Source organism: Macaca mulatta, chromosome 5 (genome assembly GCF_049350105.2).
Source record: "Macaca mulatta isolate MMU2019108-1 chromosome 5, T2T-MMU8v2.0, whole genome shotgun sequence".
Taxonomy (NCBI): Eukaryota; Metazoa; Chordata; class Mammalia; order Primates; family Cercopithecidae; genus Macaca; species Macaca mulatta.
This window is the reverse complement of record NC_133410.1, coordinates 155,401,473-155,425,786: the sequence shown is the minus strand read 5'-3', so window position 1 is coordinate 155,425,786 and position 24,314 is coordinate 155,401,473. Positions and strand designations below refer to the sequence as shown.

The window sequence follows — 24,314 nt, the reverse complement described above, 5'->3', positions numbered from 1 at the left end:
TGCTTTGTTGCCAGGCTGGAGTGCAGTGGCACGATCTCAGCTCACTGCAATCTCCACCTCCTGGGTTCAAGCGATTCTCCTGCCTCAGCCTCCTGAGTAGCTGGGACTACAAGTGTGCACCACCACAGCCAGCTGATTTTTTGTATTTTTAGCAGAGACAGAGTTTCACCATGTTGGCCAGGCTGTCTCAAACTCCTGACATCGTGATCTACCCGCCTCAGCCTCTCAAAGTGCTAGGATTATAGGTGTGAGCCACTGTGCCTGGACTGTCCACTGAATTTTTACAGAGTGTTTACTGATTACCCACCACCACTGGTTGTTTTTCTTTGAGACTACTATTCTTATTTCTATGTGCATTCTTTAATACTAATTTTGGTAACAAATTCAATGCAACAAATAGGAAGAAATTATATGCAATAGTCATGGAAGCAGCTCCAACCAACACTATTCAATGAAATTCATTTGAGGAAAGATATTGAGTCTAATATAACCTGCATAGGTTAATTTAATATGTCATGATAATATTGTTATAGGGACTCAACTAATTTTTGTTTTTTGTGGAAAGAGTAAGTTATACTTAATAAACATAATAAATTTGTGGCTATATTTCAGTTTGCCTGCTGGAGTTTCTGAAGATATTATTACTGTACCAACTGATCACATTAGCTGTGTTTCCTGAGCAGGTGCCCTGTAACGTATAATTGTACATGCATGAATTCATTTCTCACAATAGTACCTTGAAAAGTTACACAGTAATCCTATTTTGCAGAAGAATAAAGTAAGGCACACAGAGGGCAGTAATTAGCCTGAGGCTAAACAAAAGCTGGGAAAGCTGGGATAGGAACAGGCCATCTGCTTGGAGCCCACACTCTTAACCACTATGGTTGGAGTGCCTAGATGTAAGTGTTCTTTATATCAATTCCAATTATGTAACTCCAATACCAGAAAATAGTATTTACATTTCAGGATATTGTGAGCATTCCCATGAGGAAATGAACAAGTAAAATACTAAATCCACTGTATGGAGCTGCAGACTCCTCTTCTAGAAATATGCTTGCTCATATTTTAAGGAAAGAAATTACTTACAGCTAATTTAGAGTTTAAGCTTGGAGAAGATATATTTTGGATTTTATTATAGGGTAAAATCCCCAAAAAGGCAGTTAGTTACATTCTAATTATTCAAAGCTAAATAGGATATACAAAAACCTCATTGGAAAGTCCAGTCAAACTTTGAGAAGCAGTTTTTTTTTTTGTTTTGTTTTGTTTTGTTTTGTTTTTTTGAGACGGTGTCTTGCTCTGTCGCCCAGGCTGGAGTGCAGTGGTGGGATCTCCGCTCACTGCAAGCTCTGCCGCCTCCCGGGTTAACACCATTCTCCTGCCTCAACCTCCCGAGTAGCTGGGACTACAGATGCCCGCCACCTCGCCCTGCTACTTTTTTTGTATTTTCAGTAGAGACAAGGTTTCACCGTGTTCGCCAGGATGGTCTCGATCTCCTGACCTCATGATCCGCCCGCCTTGGCCTCCCAAAGTGCTGGGATTACAGGTGTGAGCCACCGCGCCCGGCCGAGAAGCAGTTTAAGGAGCCATAATGTTTGAATTTGAAGTTTATAATGGATGCATTCTTTTTTAAGAATGATGAAATTGGGAGGCTGAGGTGGGAGGATTGCTTGAGCTCAGGAGTTCAAGGCTGCAGTAAGCTGTGATTGCACCATTACACTCCAGCCTGAGTGACAGAGTGAAAAGAAAAGAAAAAAAGAATGATGAAATTGCCATCTGTTGGAAAAGCAGTAGAGGATATTGGTTGATAGTATCAGCTCTAGAGTCAGATTTCCTGGATATTATAGCACTAGACTTGCCATCTTGAGCAAAATTCTTAACCTTACTAAGTTTTGGCTTTCTATTCTGTAATAGGAAATCAGAACAGTCCCACTCCATTGGATTGTTTTGAAGATAAAATGAGAAATACATATAAAGCACATAGCAGGATGCATGGCATACATAATGTTAAAAGAAATATTAGCCAATATGATGGTGATTAATAATCATTGCTGGCCTTTTACACCCTCTCTAAACATATGCAAGCCCAGTAAATTTCTACTAGCCAGAGTACATCCCTCCCTCTTGCAGGTGTCTATCTAAAATTCATGCTGAAACTGAGGTCCAATTAGAGATAGCTCCTTTCCCAGTTTAATTCATCTTCAGCCTTAGAAATCCTTCACCATAATCCATGGTGTTTCTCCATTTAATAGTAAAGCTAAAATTTATGCAAAATTTCTGAAAACACATTCTGACCTCTGCTTTATACTTATGAATGGCTTTTATTCTTCAGGTCAGCTTCTGGAAGCTGCTGAGCATTATGAAGCATTCCATCAATTGACGCAGGGGCGGATATGGAAGGATGAGACAGGCCGCTCTCTCAACTTGTTGGCCTGTGAGAGTCTCCTGAGGACTTACAGATTACTCTCAGACAAAATGCTGCAAAATAAAGAATACAAACAGGCCATCAAAATTCTAATAAAAGCTTCTGAAATAGCCAAAGAAGGTGGGTGGAAAAGAACACTCTCACATTGTTTTCTTTAAGGGGTAGACACTGGTTCTCCCAAGAGTGAAGTAAAAATCGTCAAGTGTTAGGGTGATTATTTCCTATGAAATGCAAAGACAAATGCCATCAATTTACTTTCAAATTTCACTGTAAAACGGAGGTGCCTTAGTGCTGATAACAAGAAATCCATTAGTTTCTTGAAAGCTTTATCTCCAAAATTACAATCCACTGGGGGTAGTGCTGTAAAACAAAGAACCTAAAGTGAGAAGGTAAGATCATCTGCAAAAGTTAAGCATGGGTATGTGCAATGTGCATGTGTGTATGTGGTTGTATATTCCTTGGAGTCTTAGAGACCTTTCATTGTTTGCACATTCCCCATTGTCAGGTAACAAGGAAAATATGCTATATATTTAGTTATCAGTAACAGGAAAATAGGACTGTAATATATTTTAGATCAAATGTGGCCTTTAGACCAGCAGCTTCAGCATGTTATAACAGCCAGGGTCTCAGGTCCCACCCTAGACCTACTGCAGCAGGATCCCCAGGTTAGCAAGATATCCAGGTGATGTATATGTACACTTAAAGCAGTGAAAATGCTTCTATGAGAGCTGCTCATGTCTTTCATAGTCTGTATCATTTCTGTACATGTAAAATACAAAGAAAAAATTTGGAGCATATTCTTATAAGCTTTTAATTTCTGAAATGCAAGGATATTTTGTTACCATATAGTAATTTATTAATAAAGTAGCCTTTTCGTGAAGGAGAAAAAGATAAAAGTTATGCTCCTGAACTAAAGTGTATTAGCTCATGGATATATTTAATTGATTGGTTTATTAAATAATAGATGGCTTATTTAGAGTGAGCAGGACTGATTTCCTGGGTGTGATTTTAATTTACTAAAGAGTAAAAATAAACAGCTTAGTCTCTCTGTAACTTCTTTCAATAATATTAGTCAACATACTCACAGGAAATCACCCCCTGAAAGATGCATCTCATTAAATGAACTACTTTTGTATAAATGGTCTAGTATCTTCCCCCAAAAGGGTAAATACATAGTTAGCTCTTAGATCAATTTCAGCAGCAAACTTTAGTCACATGGAAAGTTACATGGAATTTCAATGAAAAGGAATGCATTGATTAGGAAAAGATACATTGCTTTAGGTTTACTTTGCTAAGTTTTAAGGTAGTTCACAAAGAAAGAACAGTTCCTTGGGTCTCTGCCAACAGTCAGAGCCTGTCAAGCAGTCTTCTTTCAAAAAGCATCTCTCGCTTACCAAAGATCAGATCAGGAGAACAAGAGAAGACTTACTTGTTACGCTGTTATAGTTTTTTAATGTCTTTTAAAACCAATAAATATTTGTCCCCACATTTTTCTTCGAAGAAAGTACATAGGTTAAAGGATTGCACAATACTTTTCAGAGCTCTTAAAGAGGGTAAATATTCTGGGACAAAGTATCCCGTTACTCTTGTCTCCTACGTTGATCAGGGAGCCTAAAGGAGCAAGCTGATGATTACCCAAATAAAGCATGCCCCTCACATTGGTTCACATAGTATTTAAGGGGTATTGACACCAACTGTCGGCCAACTCCTTTGTTAGGGTACATTGGTGTAATGCGCAAATGTAGCATCAGCCAACACCTTTTACTTAACATAATGTTTTCAAGGTTCATCCGTCATGTAGGGCCAAATCACATTCCATTGCATGGTTATACCACATTTTCTTTATTCACTTATCAGTTGATGGACATATGAGTTGTTTCCACCTTTTGCCTATTATGAATAATGCTAGAATGAACATTTGTGTACAACTTTTCAAAGATCTTGATTGTATGCTTAGGAGTGGCATCACTGGGTTATATGACAACTGTGTTCAACTTATTGAGGAGCTGCCAGTTTTCCAAAGTGGCTTCACCATTTGACATTTCCAGTAGTGATACATGAGGGTTTCAGTTTAGCCACTTCCTCACCAGCACTTGTTACTTTTATCTTCTTCATTATACTCATCCTAGTAGGTGTAATGTGGTATCTCACTGTGGATTTGATTTGCATTTCCCTGTTGGCCAGTAACATTGAGGGTTTTTTGTCATGTGCTTCTTGGCCGTTTGGATATCTTCTCTGCAGACATTTTTATTCAGATTCTTTGCCTGGTTTAAATTTTTTTTTTTATGATTGAGTTTTAAGAATTCCGTGTATATTTTATGTACAAGTCTTTCATTAAATATATGATTTGAAAATACTTTCTCCTGTTCTGTGGGTTTTATTTTCACTTTCTGATGGTTTTCATTGAAGTACAAGTTTTTAATTTTGATAAAGTTCAGTTCGTCTAGTTTTTCTTTTGCTGTTCTTGCTTCTGATATCATCACTAAGAAGGCTTTGACCAATACAAGGTCACAATGATTTACTCCTATGCTTAAGAGTATTTTGTTTTTTTTTTTTTCCTCATTGCTCTTTTTTTTTTTTATTATACTTTAAGTTCTAGGGTACATGTGCATAACGTGCAGGTTTGTTACATATGTATACTTGTGCCATGTTGCTGTGCTGCACCCATCAACTAGTCAGCACCCATCAACTCGTCATTTATATCAGGTATAACTCCCAATGCAATCCCTCCCCCCTCCCCCCTCCCCATAATAGGTCCTGGTGTGTGATGTTCCCCTTCCCGAGTCCAAGTGATCTCATTGTTCAGTTCCCACCTATGAGTGAGAACATGCGGTGTTTGGTTTTCTGTTCTTGTGATAGTTTGCTAAGAATGATGGTTTCCAGCTGCATCCATGTCCCTACAAAGGACACAAACTCATCCTTTTTGATGGCTGCCTAGTATTCCATGGTGTATATGTGCCACATTTTCTTAATCCAGTCTGTCACTAATGGACATTTGGGTTGATTCCAAGTCTTTGCTATTGTGAATAGTGCCGCAATAAACATACGTGTGCATGTGTCTTTATAGCAGCATGATTTATAATCCTTTGGGTATATACCCAGTAATGGGATGGCTGGGTCATATGGTACATCTAGTTCTAGATCCTTGAGGAATCGCCATACTGTTTTCCATAATGGTTGAACTAGTTTACAATCCCACCAACAGTGTAAAAGTGTTCCTATTTTTCCACATCCTCTCCAGCACCTGCTGTTTCCTGACTTTTTAATGATCGCCATTGTAACTGGTGTGAGATGGTATCTCATTGTGGTTTTGATTTGCATTTCTCTGATGGCCAGTGATGATGAGCATTTTTTCATGTGTCTGTTGGCTGTATGAATGTCTTCTTTTGAGAAGTGTCTGTTCATATCCTTTGCCCACTTTTCGATGGGGTTGTTTGTTTTTTTCTTGTAAATTTGTTTGAGTTCTTTGTAGGTTCTGGATATTAGCCCTTTGTCAGATGAGTAGATTGCAAAAATTTTCTCCCATTCTGTAGGTTGCCTGTTCACTCTGATGGTAGTTTCTTTTGCTGTGCAGAAGCTCTTTAGTTTAATGAGATGCCATTTGTCAATTTTTGGCTTTTGCTGCCATTGCTTTTGGTGTTTTAGACATGAAGTCTTTGCCCATGCCTATGTCCTGAATGGTACTACCTAGGTTTTCCTCTAGGATTTTTATGGTATTAGGTCTAACATTTAAGTCTCTAATCCATCTTGAATTAATTTTCGTATAAGGAGTAAGGAAAGGATCCAGTTTCAGCTTTCTACTTATGGCTAGCCAATTTTCCCAGCACCATTTATTAAATAGGGAATCCTTTCCCCATTTCTTGTTTCTCTCCGGTTTGTCAAAGATCAGCTGGCTGTAGATGTGTGATATTATTTCTGAGGACTCTGTTCTGTTCCATTGGTCTATATCTCTGTTTTGGTACCAGTACCATGCTGTTTTGGTTACTGTAGCCTTGTAGTATAGTTTGAAGTCAGGTAACATGATGCCTCCAGCTTTGTTCTTTTGACTTAGGATTGTCTTGGCAATGCGGGCTCTTTTTTGGTTCCATATGAACTTTAAAGCAGTTTTTTCCAATTCTGTGAAGAAACTCATTGGTAGCTTGATGGGGATGGCATTGAATCTATAAATAACCTTGGGCAGTATGGCCATTTTCACGATATTGATTCTTCCTATCCATGAGCATGGTATGTTCTTCCATTTGTTTGTGTCCTCTTTGATTTCACTGAGCAGTGGTTTGTAGTTCTCCTTGAAGAGGTCCTTTACATCCCTTGTAAGTTGGATTCCTAGGTATTTTATTCTCTTTGAAGCAATTGTGAATGGAATTTCATTCCTGATTTGGCTCTCTGTCTGTTACTGGTGTATAAGAATGCTTGTGATTTTTGCACATTAATTTTGTATCCTGAGACGTTGTTGAAGTTGCTTATCAGCTTAAGGAGATTTTGGGCTGAGACAATGGGGTTTTCTAAATATACAATCATGTCATCTGCAAACAGGGACAATTTGACTTCTTCTTTTCCTAACTGAATACCCTTGATTTCTTTCTCTTGCCTGATTGCCCTAGTCAGAACTTCCAACACTATGTTGAATAGGAGTGGTGAGAGAGGGCATCCCTCTCTTGTGCCAGTTTTCAAAGGGAATTTTTCCAGTTTTTGCCCATTCAGTATGATATTGGCTGTGGGTTTGTCATAAATAGCTCTTATTATTTTGAGGTACGTTCCATCAATACCGAATTTATTGAGCGTTTTTAGCATGAAGGGCTGTTGAATTTTGTCAAAAACCTTTTCTGCATCTATTGAGATAATCATGTGGTTTTTGTCTTTGGTTCTGTTTATATGCTGGATTATGTTTATTGATTTGCGAATGTTGAACCAGCCTTGCATCCCAGGGATGAAGCCCACTTGATCATAGTGGATAAGCTTTTTGATGTGTTGCTGAATCTGGTTTGCCAGTATTTTATTGAGGATTTTTGCATCGATGTTCATCAGGGATATTGGTCTAAAATTCTCTTTTTTTATTGTGTCTCTGCCAGGCTTTGGTATCACAATGATGTTGGCCTCATAAAATGAGTTAGGGAGGATTCCCTCTTTTTCTATTGATTGGAATAGTTTCAGAAGGAATGGTACCAGCTCCTCCTTGTACCTCTGGTAGAATTCAGCTGTGAATCCATCTGGTCCTGGACTTTTTTTGGTTGGTAGGCTATTAATTATTGCCTCAATTTCAGAGCCTGCTATTGGTCTATTCAGGGATTCAACTTCTTCCTGGTTTAGTCTTGGGAGAGTGTAAGTGTCCAGGAAATTATCCATTTCTTCTAGATTTTCCAGTTTATTTGCGTAGAGGTGTTTATAGTATTCTCTGATGGTAGTTTGTATTTCTGTGGGGTCAGTGGTGATATCCCCTTTATCATTTTTTATTGCGTCGATTTAATTCTTCTCTCTTTTCTTCTTTATTAGTCTTGCTAGCGGTCTGTCAATTTTGTTGATCTTTTCAAAAAACCAACTCCTGGATTCATTGATTTTTTGGAGGGTTTTTTGTGTCTCTATCTCCTTCAGTTCTGCTCTGATCTTAGTTATTTCTTGCCTTCTGCTAGCTTTTGAATGTGTTTGCTCTTGCTTCTCTAGTTCTTTTAATTGTGATGTTAGAGTGTCAATTTTAGATCTTTCCTGCTTTCTCTTGTGGGCATTTAGTGCTATAAATTTCCCTCTACACACTGCTTTAAATGTGTCCCAGAGATTCCCGTATGTTGTATCTTTGTTCTCACTGGTTTCAAAGAACATCTTTATTTCTGCCTTCATTTTGTTATGTACCCAGTAGTCATTCAGGAGCAGGTTGTTCAGTTTCCATGTAGTTGAGCGGTTTTGATTGAGTTTCTTAGTTCTGAGTTCTAGTTTGATTGCACTGTGGTCTGAGAGACAGTTTGTTATAATTTCTGTTCTTGTACATTTGCTGAGGAGTGCTTTACTTCCAATTATGTGGTCAATTTTGGAGTAAGTACGATGTGGTGCTGAGAAGAATGTATATTCTGTTGATTTGGGGTGGAGAGTTCTATAGATGTCTATTAGGTCTGCTTGCTGCAGAGATGAGTTCAATTCCTGGATATCCTTGTTAATTTTGTGTCTCGTTGATCTGTCTAATGTTGAGAGTGGAGTGTTGAAGTCTCCCATTATTATTGTATGGAAGTCTAAGTCTCTTTGTAAGTCTCTAAGGACTTGCTTTATGAATCTGGGTGCTCCTGTATTGGGTGCATATATATTTAGGATACTTAGCTCTTCCTGTTGAATTGATCCCTTTACCATTATGTAATGGCATTCTTTGTCTCTTTTGATCTTTGATGGTTTAAAGTCTGTTTTATCAGAGACTAGTATTGCAATCCCTGCTTTTTTTTGTTCTCCATTTGCTTGGTAAATCTTCCTCCATCCCTTTATTTTGAGCCTATGTATGTCTCTGCATGTGAGATGGGTCTCCTGAATACAGCAGACTGATGGGTCTTGACTCTTTATCCAGTTTGCCAGTCTGTGTCTTTTAATTGGAGTATTTAGTCCATTTACATTTAAGGTTAAGATTGTTATGTGTGAACTTGATCCTGCCATTATGATATTAACTGGTTATTTTGCTCGTTAGTTGATGCAGTTTCTTCCTAGCTTCGATGGTCTTTACATTTTGGCATGTTTTTGCAATGGCTGGTACTGGTTGTTCCTTTCCATGTTTAGTGCTTCCTTAAGAGTTTTATAGTTTTAAGTATATTTAAACTTATGATCTATTTTCAAGTGTGTGTGTGTGTGTCTGTGTGTGTGCAAATGTGGTGTGAGGAGGGTACAACTTCATATTTTGAAAGTGGATATCCAATTGTACTACTAATAATTGTTGAAAACATTATTCTTTTCTCAATACATTGTAATGACACCCCATATAAAATCATTTGACCATAAATGTGAAGATTGTTTCTGGATTCTCAATTCTATTGCCTTGATCTCTCTTGTCTAACTTACAACTACAAGAATACATATATTTTATTACTCTAGTTTTGTAGTAAGTTTTGAAATTGGGAAATGTGTGTTGTAATACTGCTCTTTTTCAAGTTTGCTTTGGTTGTTTTCATCACTTGCATTTCCATGTGAATTTGAGGATCAGCTTGTCAATTTCTGCAGAAAGGGGAGCTGGAATTTTGATAGGAATTGCACTGAATCTGTCAATCAATTTGGGGAATATTGCCGTCTTAACACTAAGTTTTTCAATCCATGAATATGGGCTATCTGTCCATTTATTTAAATATTCTTTAATTTGTTTCAATGATGTTTTATAGTTGTCAGTGTACATGAAGAACTGCCTTCTTCTGTTAAATTTATTTTTAATATTTTATTCTTTTGATGCTATTGCAAATGGAATTGTTTCTTAATTTCATTTTCAGATTGTTCATAACCTGTATGTAGAAATAAAACTGACTTTTCTATATTGATCTTATAGCTTTCAACCTTGTTAAACTCATTTATTAGCTTTGATAGTTTGTTATGGATTCTTTAGGATTCTCTGTATATAAGACTATGGTATCTGCAAATAAAGTTTTGCTGCTTCCTTTCTATCTGTGTGCTTTATCTTTTTCTTGCCTAATTTATCTGACTAGAACCTCTAGTGCAACAGTTTTAAACAGAAGTATATTTACTGAGGGTTTTTTGTAGATGTTTTTTACTTTGTTGAGAAAATTCTCTTCTATTCCAAGTTTTTTGAGGGTTTTTTGTAGATGCTCTTTACTATGTTGAGAAAATTCCTTTCTATTCCAAGTTTATTGAGGGTTTTTAACATGAAAAGGGGTTGGATTTTGCAAAATGCTTTCTTCCTACCTCTATTGAGAAGGTCATATGATTTTGTCTTTTATGCTATTAATATGGTATATTATACTGATTGGTTGGCATATGTTGAACCAACCTTGCATCGCTGGGCTAAATTCCACTTGATTGTGGTGTATAATCTTTATATGTTACTGATTTTGCTTTGCTAGTAATTTTGTTAAGGATTTTTGTGTCTGTGTTCATAGGGGACATGAGTTTATAGTTTTCTTTTCTTGTAATGTCTTTGTCTGGTTTGATGTCAAAATAATACTGGCCTCATAGAATGATTTTGGAGGTGTTTTCTCTTAATTGCTTAAAAAGTTTGTAAAAGCTTAAAAAGTTTGTAAAAGATTGATGTTAATTCTTAAAATATTTTTTAAAAATTCACCAGTGAAGTCATCTGCGCCTGACTAGCCTTTTCTTCAGAGAAGTTTTTAAATTACTAATTCAGTTACATTACTTGTTATGAATTTTTTCAAAGTTTTGATTTCTTCTTAAGTCAATTTCAGTAGTTTGTATCTTTCCAGGAATTTGTCTATTTCATCTTGTTTATCTAACTTGTTAGTATGTAATTGTTCACAAAATTCTCTTATAATCCTTTTTATTTCTGTAAGGTCTGTAGTTATTTACCTTTTTTCATTCTTGATTTTAATAATTTAAGGGTTTCTTCTTTTTCTTTTCTTTTCTTTTTTTTTTTTTTTGATCTAACTAAACATTTGCTAATTTTGTTGACTTTTTCAAAGAATCATTTTTTGTTGTGTTGATTTTCACTATGGGTTTTCTATTCTTTATTTTTTCATTTCCACTCAAGTCTTTCCTATTTCCTTCCCTCTGTTTGATTTGAATGTAGTTGTATCCTCTTTTGCTAGTTTTATAAGATGGAAAGGACTTTCTTATTTTTAAATATAGACATTTATAGCTATAAATTTCCCTCTATGCACATCTTAGTTTTATCCCATAAATTTTGGTTTGTTGTGTTTTCATTTTCGTCTATTTCAGAATATTTTTTGGTTTATCTTGTGATCTTCTTTGACCCACTGTTCATTTAGGAGCATCTTTAATTTCCACATAGATGCAAGTTTCCCAAATTTAATTCTATTATGTATTTTTCTTTTCTTTTTTTTTTTATTATGTATTTTTAATTTCACATTATTGTGAATACCACCTTTTCAATGGAGTCTACTCTGATAACCATATTTAATATTGAAACCTGCTTTGTCCTCTGGACCCCCACTTGGCTCTCCCAATTCCCTTTACCCTGCTCTATTTTCTCCCTAGAACACTTGTTAGCATACACCTTACATAATTATTCTTTATTATTTATTTTCTCTCTCTTTATGTCTCTGTCCTCTAAAACATCAGTTTTGATGTGTCACTCAATTTTAGTAGTGCCAAGATTTTAGACGTAACCTTTTCTTTTTGGTTGTTGTTAATCCTATTCTTACTGACATTTTTCTCTGTTATGTTATTGCTTTCACTTTATCTTAACTTTGTCTCTTATTAGTGAATAAGAAAAGTTCTCATGTTTAAATATTATTTAAAAACTAATATTTGGTGTTTCCAAACTGTATCAGTAGCAATAGATGTTTTCCTTCCTTTCTCCTCTTTGCTGAGCTTCCACTCACATAAAATTAGATGCAGATGGTGCTATATCAGCCCAGCCAGTTGCTAGTGCTTTAACACAGTTATACCACTTGACACAGAAAATACATACCACATACAGCCAACTTTTAACTCTCTAATAAGTAGCTTCCTGTCATAGCCTCTTTCTTCTATTCTGTCTTTACCTTCGCTAGTCCCAGAACCCATAATCCTATACCAGAGGAAAAGTTAGGGCCCAGCTGAATTTTAAGAGTTAAAATTCCCCTTACTGGATCACTGGCATCATCAACTCTGCTAAAATGAGATCTTGAAGGGGTAATTCTCTGCAATCAGGGAAATAGCTAAAGAAGAAAAAATACTGTCACTGGCATTTGCCATCCTATTTCCTTGAAGTCTTCAAAGAGCCGCTGCATCAGCAGTGGTTATTTGGTGAGTGGTGAGAGTGAATGCAGCGTGAAATATTGTTCCTGCTGACATCCTTCATGGTTGGAATGTGGAGCTCAGAAATCTAAGGATACTTCCTCTATTCATCTATTTTGCATTTCTATAAAGGAATATCTGAAGGTAGGTGATTTATAAAGAAAAGAGTTTTTTTTTTTAAACTTAAAACTCCACAGACTGTACAAGCATGGTGCCAGCATCTCCTTCTAGTGAGGGCTTCAGGAAGCTTCCAATCATGGCAGAAGGCAAAGGGGAGCAGGCATGTCATATGGCGAGAGAAGGAGCAAGAGAGATGATAGGCTCTTTAAAGCAATCAGCTCTCATGTAGACTAATAGAGCAAGAGCTCATCCCATGAGGATGGCACCAAGACATTCATGAGGGATCTGCCCCCATGACAGACACCTTCCACAGGCACCACCTCCAACATTGGGGATCACATTTCTACGTGAGATTTGGAGAGGACAAACATCAAAACCATATCACTTACTTTCCAAAGACCAAAAACAAAGGCTAGATCACTCAGCATTTGCATTAGCTAGGAGTTAGTCACATTGGAAGCCAATGTTATATTTAATATACTAAATATAAGCAAGTTATATGTTTGCCAAATGGTATGAGGTATGTCACGTTTAACCACGTTATATCTTCACACATTTTGCTTTTGGAAAGAAGTGGTTAATTCCTGAAATAAAATTAGTAAGATACCACAGGAATTAGAAAGACTAACTTTCTTGCAAAAAAAAAAAAAAAAAAAAAAAAAGATGATGAAAAGCATATTACCAATGATTAGTAAAGAAAAGTGTGTGGATTTCAAAATACGCATGGAATTTTCTACCAGGAAACTAAGCTCTGTCAGTTACTCTCACCTATGCTTTAATCAATAGCTCTTAAACAGAACATAATCAAAATAAAACTTCATTAATTTGCTAATTATCTGCAGTTAGAAACTTAGCTGAATGTCAGTCCATGTGATTGAGTATGAATGTTTGTGCACCATTTAAGGTTGTTATCCATTATCAGTTGTTTTATGTATGTAGTAGCAGCTATGCTAGATGACTGTATGCCTTTACAGGTTGGACTAGTATAAAAATTATACATGAATGTCAACATGATAATATTAGGCTGTGTTTATAAAGGGAAGCCCCTTTATAAACTGAATATAAACAAGTTATATATTTGCCAAATGGCATGAGGTATGTCATGTACGAGGTATATAATTATATTGTTAAAGCATCTTACTCTAATATCTATGATCCAGGTAAATTGTGTTTACATCAGCCTTTTTTTTTCAGTATACAGCTAGGTTGTGGGGATTATTGATAAAACTGCATACTTTAAAAAATAATAATATTTTACTGTCTTGAAAAGCAAGGATTCTGTTTGTTGTAGTAAATCAATTTCTTGAATGCTTGGTAATTTTTTTACATCTTCACTTCAGGAAGTGACAAAAAGATGGAAGGGGAAGCCTCTTACTACTTGGGCTTAGCACACTTAGATGCTGAGGAATATGAAACTGCATTAACAGTAAGCTAAACTTTTAATCACTACCATTTTTAATTATTTTAGTATATTTATTTTATTTTATTATATGTTATTACAAGGCCAACAGAAATGACTTAGGCCTGACATAGGTGTGCCTTTTTACTGAGATTAAAGCAGAATAGCAATATGCTAGAAGCATTTTAAAAATTGGTTTTATTGTTTATTGAAGGTACAGTGGTATATAATCAATTACTATGAGGTTCTTTGGGATATGTGAAAGTTAAATAAATGTAGTAATATGGCCCTCTATATGCCCATATCAACAAGGACAAGAGGAAATAGGTTTAAGTGATGGTAAAAAGTAAATAACAAAAAAGAAATTACAGTCATTTTATAATATGATTTGGGAAATTTTGCACGCACAAAAATGTGGTTATTAAGCAATAGAGTGAGCTGCCTTGATGTAGCTCTTCAGTGCAGGTAGTGAGGAGGCAACAGAGGTAGAGGTGGATGTTAGTCCCAGTCTGAGAAGTAGCCTGCTCTATAATCAAATCACTGTTCAGCTATTTTGCAACCAGGTTTTTTTTTGGCTAAAAACAAACAAACAAGTAAAAATGTCAAGGGTGATCTTTCCTGAATTATAACTGAAGTCATTTTTTCTTCTTCTCTTACCTCTATTATGTATTTAAAGTATTTCACCTACATCTCTTGTAATAATCCAATTTGATACACAATATTGGATTTTAAGCTTTTGGGATCTTCTTTGTTCCTTTAGATATTTTTTTGCAAAGTAGAATTACTATATTTGGGCTACATATTTTCTTCTAGTCCCCTTACAATCGGATATCATAGAAAACATAGGTTTTCCTAGATAACTCTTATGCTTAATATTTTTTAGTTAATGATTAGCATTCAGCAAAGATTTGTTTCTGATACCTTGGGGACCACAGAGACCAACGAGATGCACACTTCCCTTTAGGAGTTAATTTAATGAGGGCAAACAACTTGCGGGCATAACCACAATTCGAAGTAGGATGAACAGGGGCTTTTTAAGTGCAGAGGGAGGAGTGGTTGGTTCCAACACTGAAGACCAGGGAAGCTGCACCAAAAAAAAGTTTTTGAAAGACAGGATTTACACATGTAGAAAACATCAGAGTCCACAATGATAGAACACTAGATATACACGTGTGCACACATGTGTATACACTCAACATGGACGTACTCAGTGTGTTGGGAAGCAAGGACTTAGGTGGAAGATGAGATTCAGTTGGAGGTCAAGTTGGAAAATTAGGTGAAAACTAGCTTATAGATATTCCTTCTCTCTCAGGTAATGTAAGCACAAAATAAATTCAAATAATACAATAAAATTCACAATGAAAACTACATTTTCTTTCTCTCCCTGTAGTCAGTCTCACAGTTCTTTTCTCAGAGACAAACACAGTTACACATTTCTGGCTTATCTTTCCAAAAATATTCTATATATTCAAATATCTATAAAGTGCATATATATGTTTCTTTTGTGTTATTTAGAAAATTGTTGCATTTTATATGCACTGTTCTGCACCTTGAGTTAATTTCTTCCATACTGATGCATGAAGGCATGCCTAGTTTTATTATTTTAATTTTTCCAGCTTTATTGAGGTAAGATTGGCAGATAAACGTTGCATATATTTAAGACGTATGATGTGACATTTTGATATATCTATATATTGGGAAATTATTTCCCCAATCAAACTAGTTGGCCTGTCCATCAGCTCCCATATTAACCTCTTTTGTATGTGTGTGAGGACATGTAAGATCTAGTGTCAGTAAACTTCAAGTATATAATACACCATTATTAACTATAGGCAAGTCTCATTGTATTTATTTATTTGTAATTTCAACTTTTAGATTTGGGGGTACATGTGCAGATTTGTTATCTGAGTATGTTTTGTGATGCTAAGGTTTGTGGTATGATTGATCCTGTCACCCAGGTAGTGAGCATAGTACCTGATAGTTTTTCAGCCATTGCCCTCCTCCTCTAGTTGTCTGTTGTTCTCGTCTTTATGTCCATGAGTACCCAAGGTTTAGCTCCCACTTATAAGTGAGAACATGTGGTATTTGATTTTCTATTCCTGTGTTAATTTGGACAAACCTTATCTTAAGAGGTCTACGTGATATCCCATTTTGTGACTGTGCCATAGTGGATTCAAACATCTTCTACTGCTGGGCATTAAGGTTGTTTCTCGTAACTTTTATTGTAAAGGATGTGGCAGTGAACAGTTTCATCAGATGTGACAAATTTATCCATGAATGGATTCCTAGAGGTGGAAATGCTGGTTTATCCTATTCCTAGTGGTATAGGATAGTCTGGTAATGAATAGATTGAAGAAGGAATATTTGACATCCAAGGGATGAATTACTTTACTTGAAACTGTTACTCCTTTCAGAAAAGTATGGAAATCATTTCTCTGAAAGTATATGTGAAGCTTTAGTCCCTACAACCTATTAAATATGTGACACTGGGCAAGTCCCTTACACTCTTTAAGTTTCAATTGCCCCATCTATCCAGTGGGAGTAATAACTATACTTATTTCATAAAGGGTAGTGAGTTCAATGCTACTCCCCTCAAAAAAAAAAAAAAAAAAAAAATCCACTTCCTAATCCCTGGCACCTGTGAATGCAGAGGTAACTAAGTTAAAGATCTTGAGATGAAGTGATCATCCTGGATTATCCAGGTGGACTCTAAATATGAAGACAAACATCCTTATAAGAAAAAGGCAGAAGATTTGAAACAGAAGACAGGAAGCCACATGCGCAGAGGAAAAGACCATATAAAGACAAGGGCAGATAGTGCAGTGATACAGTCACAAGTCGAGAAATCCCTGGAACCGCCAGGAGATAGAAGAGGCAAGGAAGGATCCTCTCCCAGAGGCTTCAAAAAGATCACAGCCCTGCTGATGCCTTGATTTCTGACTTCTAGCCTTCAAAGCTAGCAAAGAATACATTTCTATTATTTTAAGTCATTTAGTTTGTGGTAATTTTTATGTCAGCCCTAGGGAACTAATACACAGGGTGATGAGAGATAATTTATGTAAAGTTTTAAAAGACTGTCTCCCTGGTTTATAATAAACCTTCAATAATTATTGGGTTTTATTATTTTTTCACTAATCTAAGTCTCTGGACTTGAGCAGTAGTAGTGAAGATGGAGGGAACTAGACAGATTCAAAAGTTATAAAGGACTTGGTAAGAGGCTAAGTGTAGGAGGTGAGGGAAACAGAGGTGCAAAGATGGGCCCTGAGTTCCTGGCTGTGGAATTGGATGGATGCTGGTGTTGTTTACAGGAGTAGGGAATGTGAAAGGCTTGTGGGGAAATGGAGAGTTCAGTTTTGGATACACAGAATTGGAGGAGTTTTAAAGATATTCAAGGAGAGTTCAAGTAGACAGTTAAATATGAGGGTCTGGAGCTTAAAAGGAAGTCTAGAGTGGAAATATTATATGTGAAAGTTAATTTTATGCATCAGCTTGGCTGGGTCATGGGATGCCCAGATAGCTGGCTAAACATTTCTGGGTATGTCTCCAAGGGTGTTTCTAGAGAAGATTAGCATTTGAATTGGTGGGTTGAGCAAAGCAGATGGCCTTCCCCTATGTGGATGGGCATCATTTAATCCATTGTGGGCTTCAATAGAACAAAAAGGCAGAGGAAGGGCAAATTTACTTGACCAGACTGTTTGAGCAGAGACATTGATCTTCCACTGTCAGCACTGATGGTTCTCAGGTCTTCAGACCCCGTCTGAATCTACATCACTGGCTCACCAGATTGCAGGTCTTCAAACTACAGCACCAGCTCTCCTGGGTATGCAGTTTACAGACAGGAGATAGTGGGATTTCTCAGTCTCTATAATCATGGCAGCCAGTACCTTAAATAAGTAACAAATCTCTCTCTCTCTCTCTATATATATATATATACACACACACATATATATATGTGTGTGTGTGTATGTCACTTCCTGAAGTGAAGATGCAAAAAAATTACCAAGCATTCAAGAAATTGATTTACTACAACAAACAGAATCCTTGCTTTTCAAGACAGTAGAAAATTATTATTTTTTAAAGTATGCAGTTTTATCAATAATCCCCACAACCTAGCTATATACTCAAAAAAAAAAGGCTGATGTAAACACAATTTACCTGGATCATAGATATTAGAGTAAGATGCATTAACAATATAATTATATACCTCGTACATGACATACCTCATGCCATTTGGCAAATATATAACTTGTTTATATTTAGTTTATAAAGGGGCTTCCCTTTATAAACACAGCCTAATATTATCATGTTGACATTCATGTATAATTTTTATACTAGTCCAACCTGTAAAGGCATACAGTCATCTAGCATAGCTGCTACTACATACACAAAACAACTGATAATGGATAACAACCTTAAATGGTGCACAAACATTCATACTCAATCACATGGACTGACATTCAGCTAAGTTTTTAACTGCAGATAATTAGCAAATTAATGAATTTTTATTTTGATTATGTTCTGTTTAAGAGCTATTGATTAAAGCGTAGGTGAGAGTAACTGACAGAGCTTAGTTTCCTGGTAGAAAATTCCATGCGTATTTTGAAATCCACACACTTTTCTTTACTAATCACTGGTAATGCTTTTCATCATTTTTTTTTTGTTTTGCAAGAAAGTTAGTCTTTCTAATTCCTGCCTTTTTTCTCTTTCAGGTCAATAAATCTTGACTCTTTCAGCAGTCTTATCTCTGCTTTTCACAACCCATTCCTCTGAAAAATTATAACTGTTATGTGCATAATAGAACCCAGTAGGGGTAATGCTGGTTTGAGAGAAAAAGGAGTGTCAAATGGGCTATGCCAGAATTCATAGTCTGGGAAAGGCAAGGCAAGCAAATACACTTGCATTAATCATTTTTTAAGTTTTCTTACACTGTACGTAAGAAATTCTTGAAAAGTGTATGTAAGAAGAAAAAAATGTAAATAAAAAATAATAAACAAAAGGGGAAGGAAATGAGGACAAAGAAGCCAAGGCAAAGGAGGAATCAAGAGAGAGGCTGTCTGAGACTCAGTGTTCCTTTGGGTCCTTTCTCTGTTATTTCCAATACTTCAGCTCTAGAGTTCTGAATGTCTGCAGGATATAATAATAGGATGAATCTTTCTGATGGACACCACATTTATTCTATCTGTAGTCTAAATCAGTCTGTCTACAAGAGCAATGGTTTCTTCATATCTGCATTCTCGCTCTTCCCTATCACCTCTTGGCTGCATGTAGATGACAGTTGGGGCCAGTTTAATATGACATCATGATATGAGAGTTTCCTGGAATGCATACAGATGCTCACATCTGCTACCAAATATTTGATCATTAGACATTTGCATGAAGTAAAGGCAGTAAATACTAGCATTTCTCAGATAAGGTACTCTCAAAATGCTTTTTAGAGAGTACATTTATCAACTCTTTGGAATGAGAGGACAACAGCATCATTAAATGATGGACTCTAAAATCAAACTAATCAAGGATGGAATCCCAGATCCGCTACCACCTCACCATGTGACATTGAACAAGTGACTGATTCAACCTTTCTGAACATTAGTTTCCTCTTCTGTAAGATAGGGATAATCCTACTCTGTAACTCAGCACAGCCTTGTGAGAATTAAGTAAGAATATGTGTCTAAAATTTGTTTCATGGGGCCTAACATGCAGATAACTAAAACTATTATGTTACTGTTAATATACATAAAAGAATTTTTTTTCAAAGTGCTAGATGATCATACAGCTACAAAATCACAATGTCTGGCTTCTGCTCTAGACCTATGGTATTCTCAAACCCCTAATTAGCATAGGAGCAAATGTTAAATGTGTTGGTAAAGTCTACATAGTTAAAAGTATTTGAAGGAGAAGTTGATGTACATAGATTACATGATAAAGAGCATTTTAATGGAATATAGGTCAAGTCATACATAGCAATGGCATTCTAATTATAAGTGGCCAAATATGTGAAATGGCAGTCAGTTTGGATGTACAGTGTTCACATCAGAGGTAACTGTGGTACAGAAAGAGCACGTGAGCCTTGGAGCTGGAAGATGTGGATTTTAGTCCTGTCTGCCATGCACTAGCTGTGTGACCTTAGGTTAGTCACTTAACTTCTTGGAGGCTCAGTTTCATTTGTAAAATAACAATCCTAATGGCAGCTTCACTGTGTCTTTGTGAAGACCAATATTTAAAAATGTATGTTTACATTTTAAATTATAAACAGTTCTCAAATGTAAGGTACCATTATCAGTACAGATTGATGTAACTACTACTGGATAGTATAGCAATGATACTGTGGTAGGTAGTATTTATTGAGTATACATTCAAAGTCTCTATTTCATTCTTTATTCTTAATTGTAATTTACTATTTATCATATGTAAATTACATAGTACCTAAATTTATCTTTGTATTGGCACATATTTTTATATAACGGAAAGAAGATAAACCAACATTTTGTGAAAAATGTTTTATTATTAATTTATGAATAGATTTTCTTTGAGTTTAAAAATATGACATTTATTTTTTAAAAATTGAGTTATTTCTTTCTTTAAACATCAGAGCTACTCATTGCCCATTAAACAGAAGTTGTCTTTACTCACTAGTTAGAAATCCTTACCTAAAATTTACCCTTCATCCTTGGTTTAATGGTCTGGGTAACTGAGGAGAGCTCAGATGCCGCCAGAAAGGAAATCATGGCCCCTTCTCCCAGAGGATGGCTGGTTATCATTATACATAACATGCAGACAAGCCTGCTTGCAGCCAGTTTGCCTCCTGGTCGTGTGTAGTTCGTCACCAGCTTCTGAGGCGTGCTAAAGAGGGCTCGCCACTCGGCTTGAGATGATTCAGGTGTAGGCTCAGCAGTCTCAGCAGTCATTTTCCTGCTTTACATCAGAGTTTTCATCTGCTGTATTCTTTCGTCCTGTGGCCCACAGGCAGTCTCCTTCTTGGGGAATCTAAAAGGGGCAGCTGTTACAGACCCCACTTCCCCCAGTAGTTGCGGCTCAGATCTCTTTCTATTTAGCATTACCCTCCACACACACGCTCACACTTCCACCAGTAGACAAACCGTGCGTACCTTATTTTCATTTCACACTTTTTGCCAAGTGATATTCAAAATATTCAGTGTCTGATAAGCAAAAGAAAGGATTTTTTTAAACCAACATTAAAAGGAAATAGTATTTTCTAATTTTAAAATACATATTTATTTACAAATTGTATAGAAAATGTCTTATTCAGAATTATTATACAATAACTTAAGGCATAGTGTAAACATGTATTCCATATCTGATCTTGTTTTGAATAGTTACTTGGAAACAGCCTTACTTGGAAAACAGCATTTTAGGTAGTTTATAAAAGTATGTTTTAATACTTGGGGAATTACGAACACTTAAAATGTTTTACTAATAATTTTGTGATTGTTATTATCTTAATATTTAAAGTTGTGTCCTTTCTGAAACATTGAAACAGGTAACTTTATGGTACTAATGTAACATAGTTTCTGTAGTGAAGATGACAGAATAGAATCTCAGTAAATTGAATGTTTTTTCATTTCCTCATCAATGGGGAGTTTCTCTTTAAATCATTTTTAATTTAATTTTCTAAAATGTCTAATTTTTTTACAATGTTACAGCTTAGGAAACTATGCATCTTTTTCTTTTCTTTACCATGATTATAGTATTTGTCATATAAATTACAGTATTTACCATTTAAATGATAGAAGCATTGTAGAAAATCAGAAAGCTCAAAAAAGTTAAAATATTTTTTGAAACAAATCTGTACAGTAACAACTTACAATTTATAAACTTTCCTACAAATAAAGAAATGTTTTATGTCAGGAAAGAAAGTCTGTGGCCTAATTTAATATAAATACAAATTTTCTAGTAATAAAATTGATTTTTTTAAAATGTGAAAGCTGGTTTTAGTTTCCCTTGAGATCTAGAATAGCACTTGGGCCAAAACTTCATGATTATTTTACTTATTCGTTTTTTAAAAAGTACTGCTACAGTAGATCTTTACAAAGCTGAAGTTTTTGTATCTAGGTATTCACATTTTAAGAAACAGTGCAAAAATTTCTGATACTCTTTGTGAGAGAAGAATGAAGGAAAGGATAAAATTTTTTATTTAGTGCATCCTAAGAGGATGAGGTTCAAAAATCTGAAAATTGAGTATTCTAATCAACTATACTGAACAGTGACATATGGAACATAATGTATGTATACTCCTTAAAGTTCAAGGCCTAGCATATGAAAGTGTTCGCTAGGGCAATAAAGCAACCTGCATAGTTCATCACCAGACTAATTGTATGACAGACCTAGAGGCAATGGCACAGCTGTTAGCACTCACTGATCTGGAGGCTGCGAAAGAAGAAGAGGCATTACACCTGGAAAAACCCAGAGATTATTGTAGGATTAGATGTGTTAAACAGGAATAAGTATGTGGATCATACTTCCTCACTACAAATTTAGCCAAATTATATATAATTCCTCTAAGAGATGAAAGGGGTAACTTCAGAAAGAAAAAATGTAATCAAATACATTAAAACTTATCCAAAACATTCTCAAAGATGTCTTTAGTATAATTATGGATCTACAATTAACAGTAATATTGCATTTAGAAATTATACACAACAAAATAACATATACTAGGATTTAAAAATTTTTGTGCACAACAAAAATAACATATACTAGGATTTAAAAATAGCATTAATACCATACTCCTAATATTCAATCCACATACTTGTAAAAAACTATTTTACCCGGTAATTTCAACTTTCTCCCTTAATCAGCACATAAGTTTCATTAATAACTAGTAAAATGAATTTAAGATTAGATCTCCATTTTTTCCCATGACTGTCCTCTGTTGACCCTTATTTATTTGTTTGTTTATTTGTTTGAGATGGAGTCTCACTCTGTTGCCCAGGCTGGAGTGCAGCGGCGAAATCTCTGCTCACTGCAACCTCCACCTCTCGGGTTCAAGCTATTCTCCTGCCTCAGCCTCCAGAATAGCTGGGATTATAGGCGTACACCACCATGCCCAGCTGAGTTTTGTATTTTTAGTAGAGATGGGGTTTTGCCATGTTGGCCAGGCTGGTTTTGAACTCCTGACCTCAAGTGATTCACCTGCCTCAGCCTCCCAAAGTGCTGCTTGTATTATAGGCATGAGTCACTGTGCCTGGCTAATTTTTGTATTTTTAATAGAGACAGGGTTTTACCATATTGGCCAGGCTAGTCTTGAACTCCTGACCTCAAATGATTCACCCGCCTCGACCTCCCAAAGTGCTGCTGGGATTACAGGCATGATCCACCTTGCCTGGCCCCTTATTTATTGTTTTTAATGATGAAGATGATAGCAGAGAATAGAGAAAGAGAAAGAAGATAAAGAAACCACAAAATGGCATTTGGCACCTGAACGATCACGGGTTGATTGTATAGATGTGTGTTACAGCTTTCTTTTGTGAGCATTTCAAGGGAGGAGTTTAATATTCTTTTGGACAAAAGCATGACTTTGAGACAAAACATTAGAAAGTTAGAAATCCAAATAGTGTGAAAGGTTGGCAAGGACGTGAGATTACAAGAACTGCAGTTAGGAGGATAAGCTGGTGTGGCCATCATTCCGAGAGGGATGGTGTGAGTGAAATTCTGTATGTGATTTCCTGGTGGCACACCAGCCCGCTCCTGGGAATATCTGTCCCAGAAAAACTCTTTAGGGACACATTAGAGAGGGCTTATGGAGAGGAAAGGGAGTAAGAGTGAGGAGGGAGGATGAAGGAGAAAAATTTATTAAGAACAATTGAGGGAACACACACAGACCAATGATAAAAGTGTGCCCTGCTCTAGGGAATGTGGCTAACTTGATTCTATGTGCCAGAGTTTCCCAAATAAATAAATAACGTAAAATAACACGGTCACAAAATATTTTTGATTGCAACCCGAATGTGTCACATAGTTCTTGCTCAAATACACATTTTTGGACATTTCATAAAAACTTACGAGGCATTCTTTGAGTTTTTACAAAAGCACAGGCAGCAATAGGTGAACGCTTTTGCACTGTTGAACTCACTACCTTGATGACTTGGTTCAGGTTTTCCCAGAAGCTGACTTTGAGACATGGAATTGAGTGCATGTGGCTTATTTGGGAGGGATTCTATCAGTCAGGGAGTCAGGCAAAAGAAGGAAGCCAACAAAAGGTGTACTGCCAAGCCAGTTACTACTGTGGGCAAATGGATCAGTCTTGCTCGGATGCTCTAGGAAACAGTGTAGAGACAAATCAGTTATCCCAGGGGAGAGATGAGGGAGCTGGTGTATTTATCTACCAGTTCCCACCATTCATTGGTTAAGAGTTGCTTCCAGGAATACTAAAATTCCCTGGAATTCCAGTTTACCATGAGCCCACCCATCAAACAGAAGATCCCAGGTGCTGGCCTGCGCAGCCCTTGGCCACTCTGTCAGTGCAAGTCA

At 36.2% G+C, this 24,314-nt stretch overlaps 1 protein-coding gene across 1 annotated transcript in view; it reads left to right on the top strand.

Annotated features, from left to right (window-relative positions):
* The window catches only part of TTC29 (tetratricopeptide repeat domain 29), a 262,985-nt gene that overhangs the window by 69,155 nt on the left and 169,516 nt on the right, over positions 1–24,314 (top strand). The window contains exons 7-8 of the mRNA XM_078002717.1: positions 2,330–2,542; positions 13,768–13,853. Coding sequence (XP_077858843.1) covers positions 2,330–2,542; positions 13,768–13,853 — 299 coding nt within the window. The remainder of the gene's footprint in view (positions 1–2,329; positions 2,543–13,767; positions 13,854–24,314) is intronic.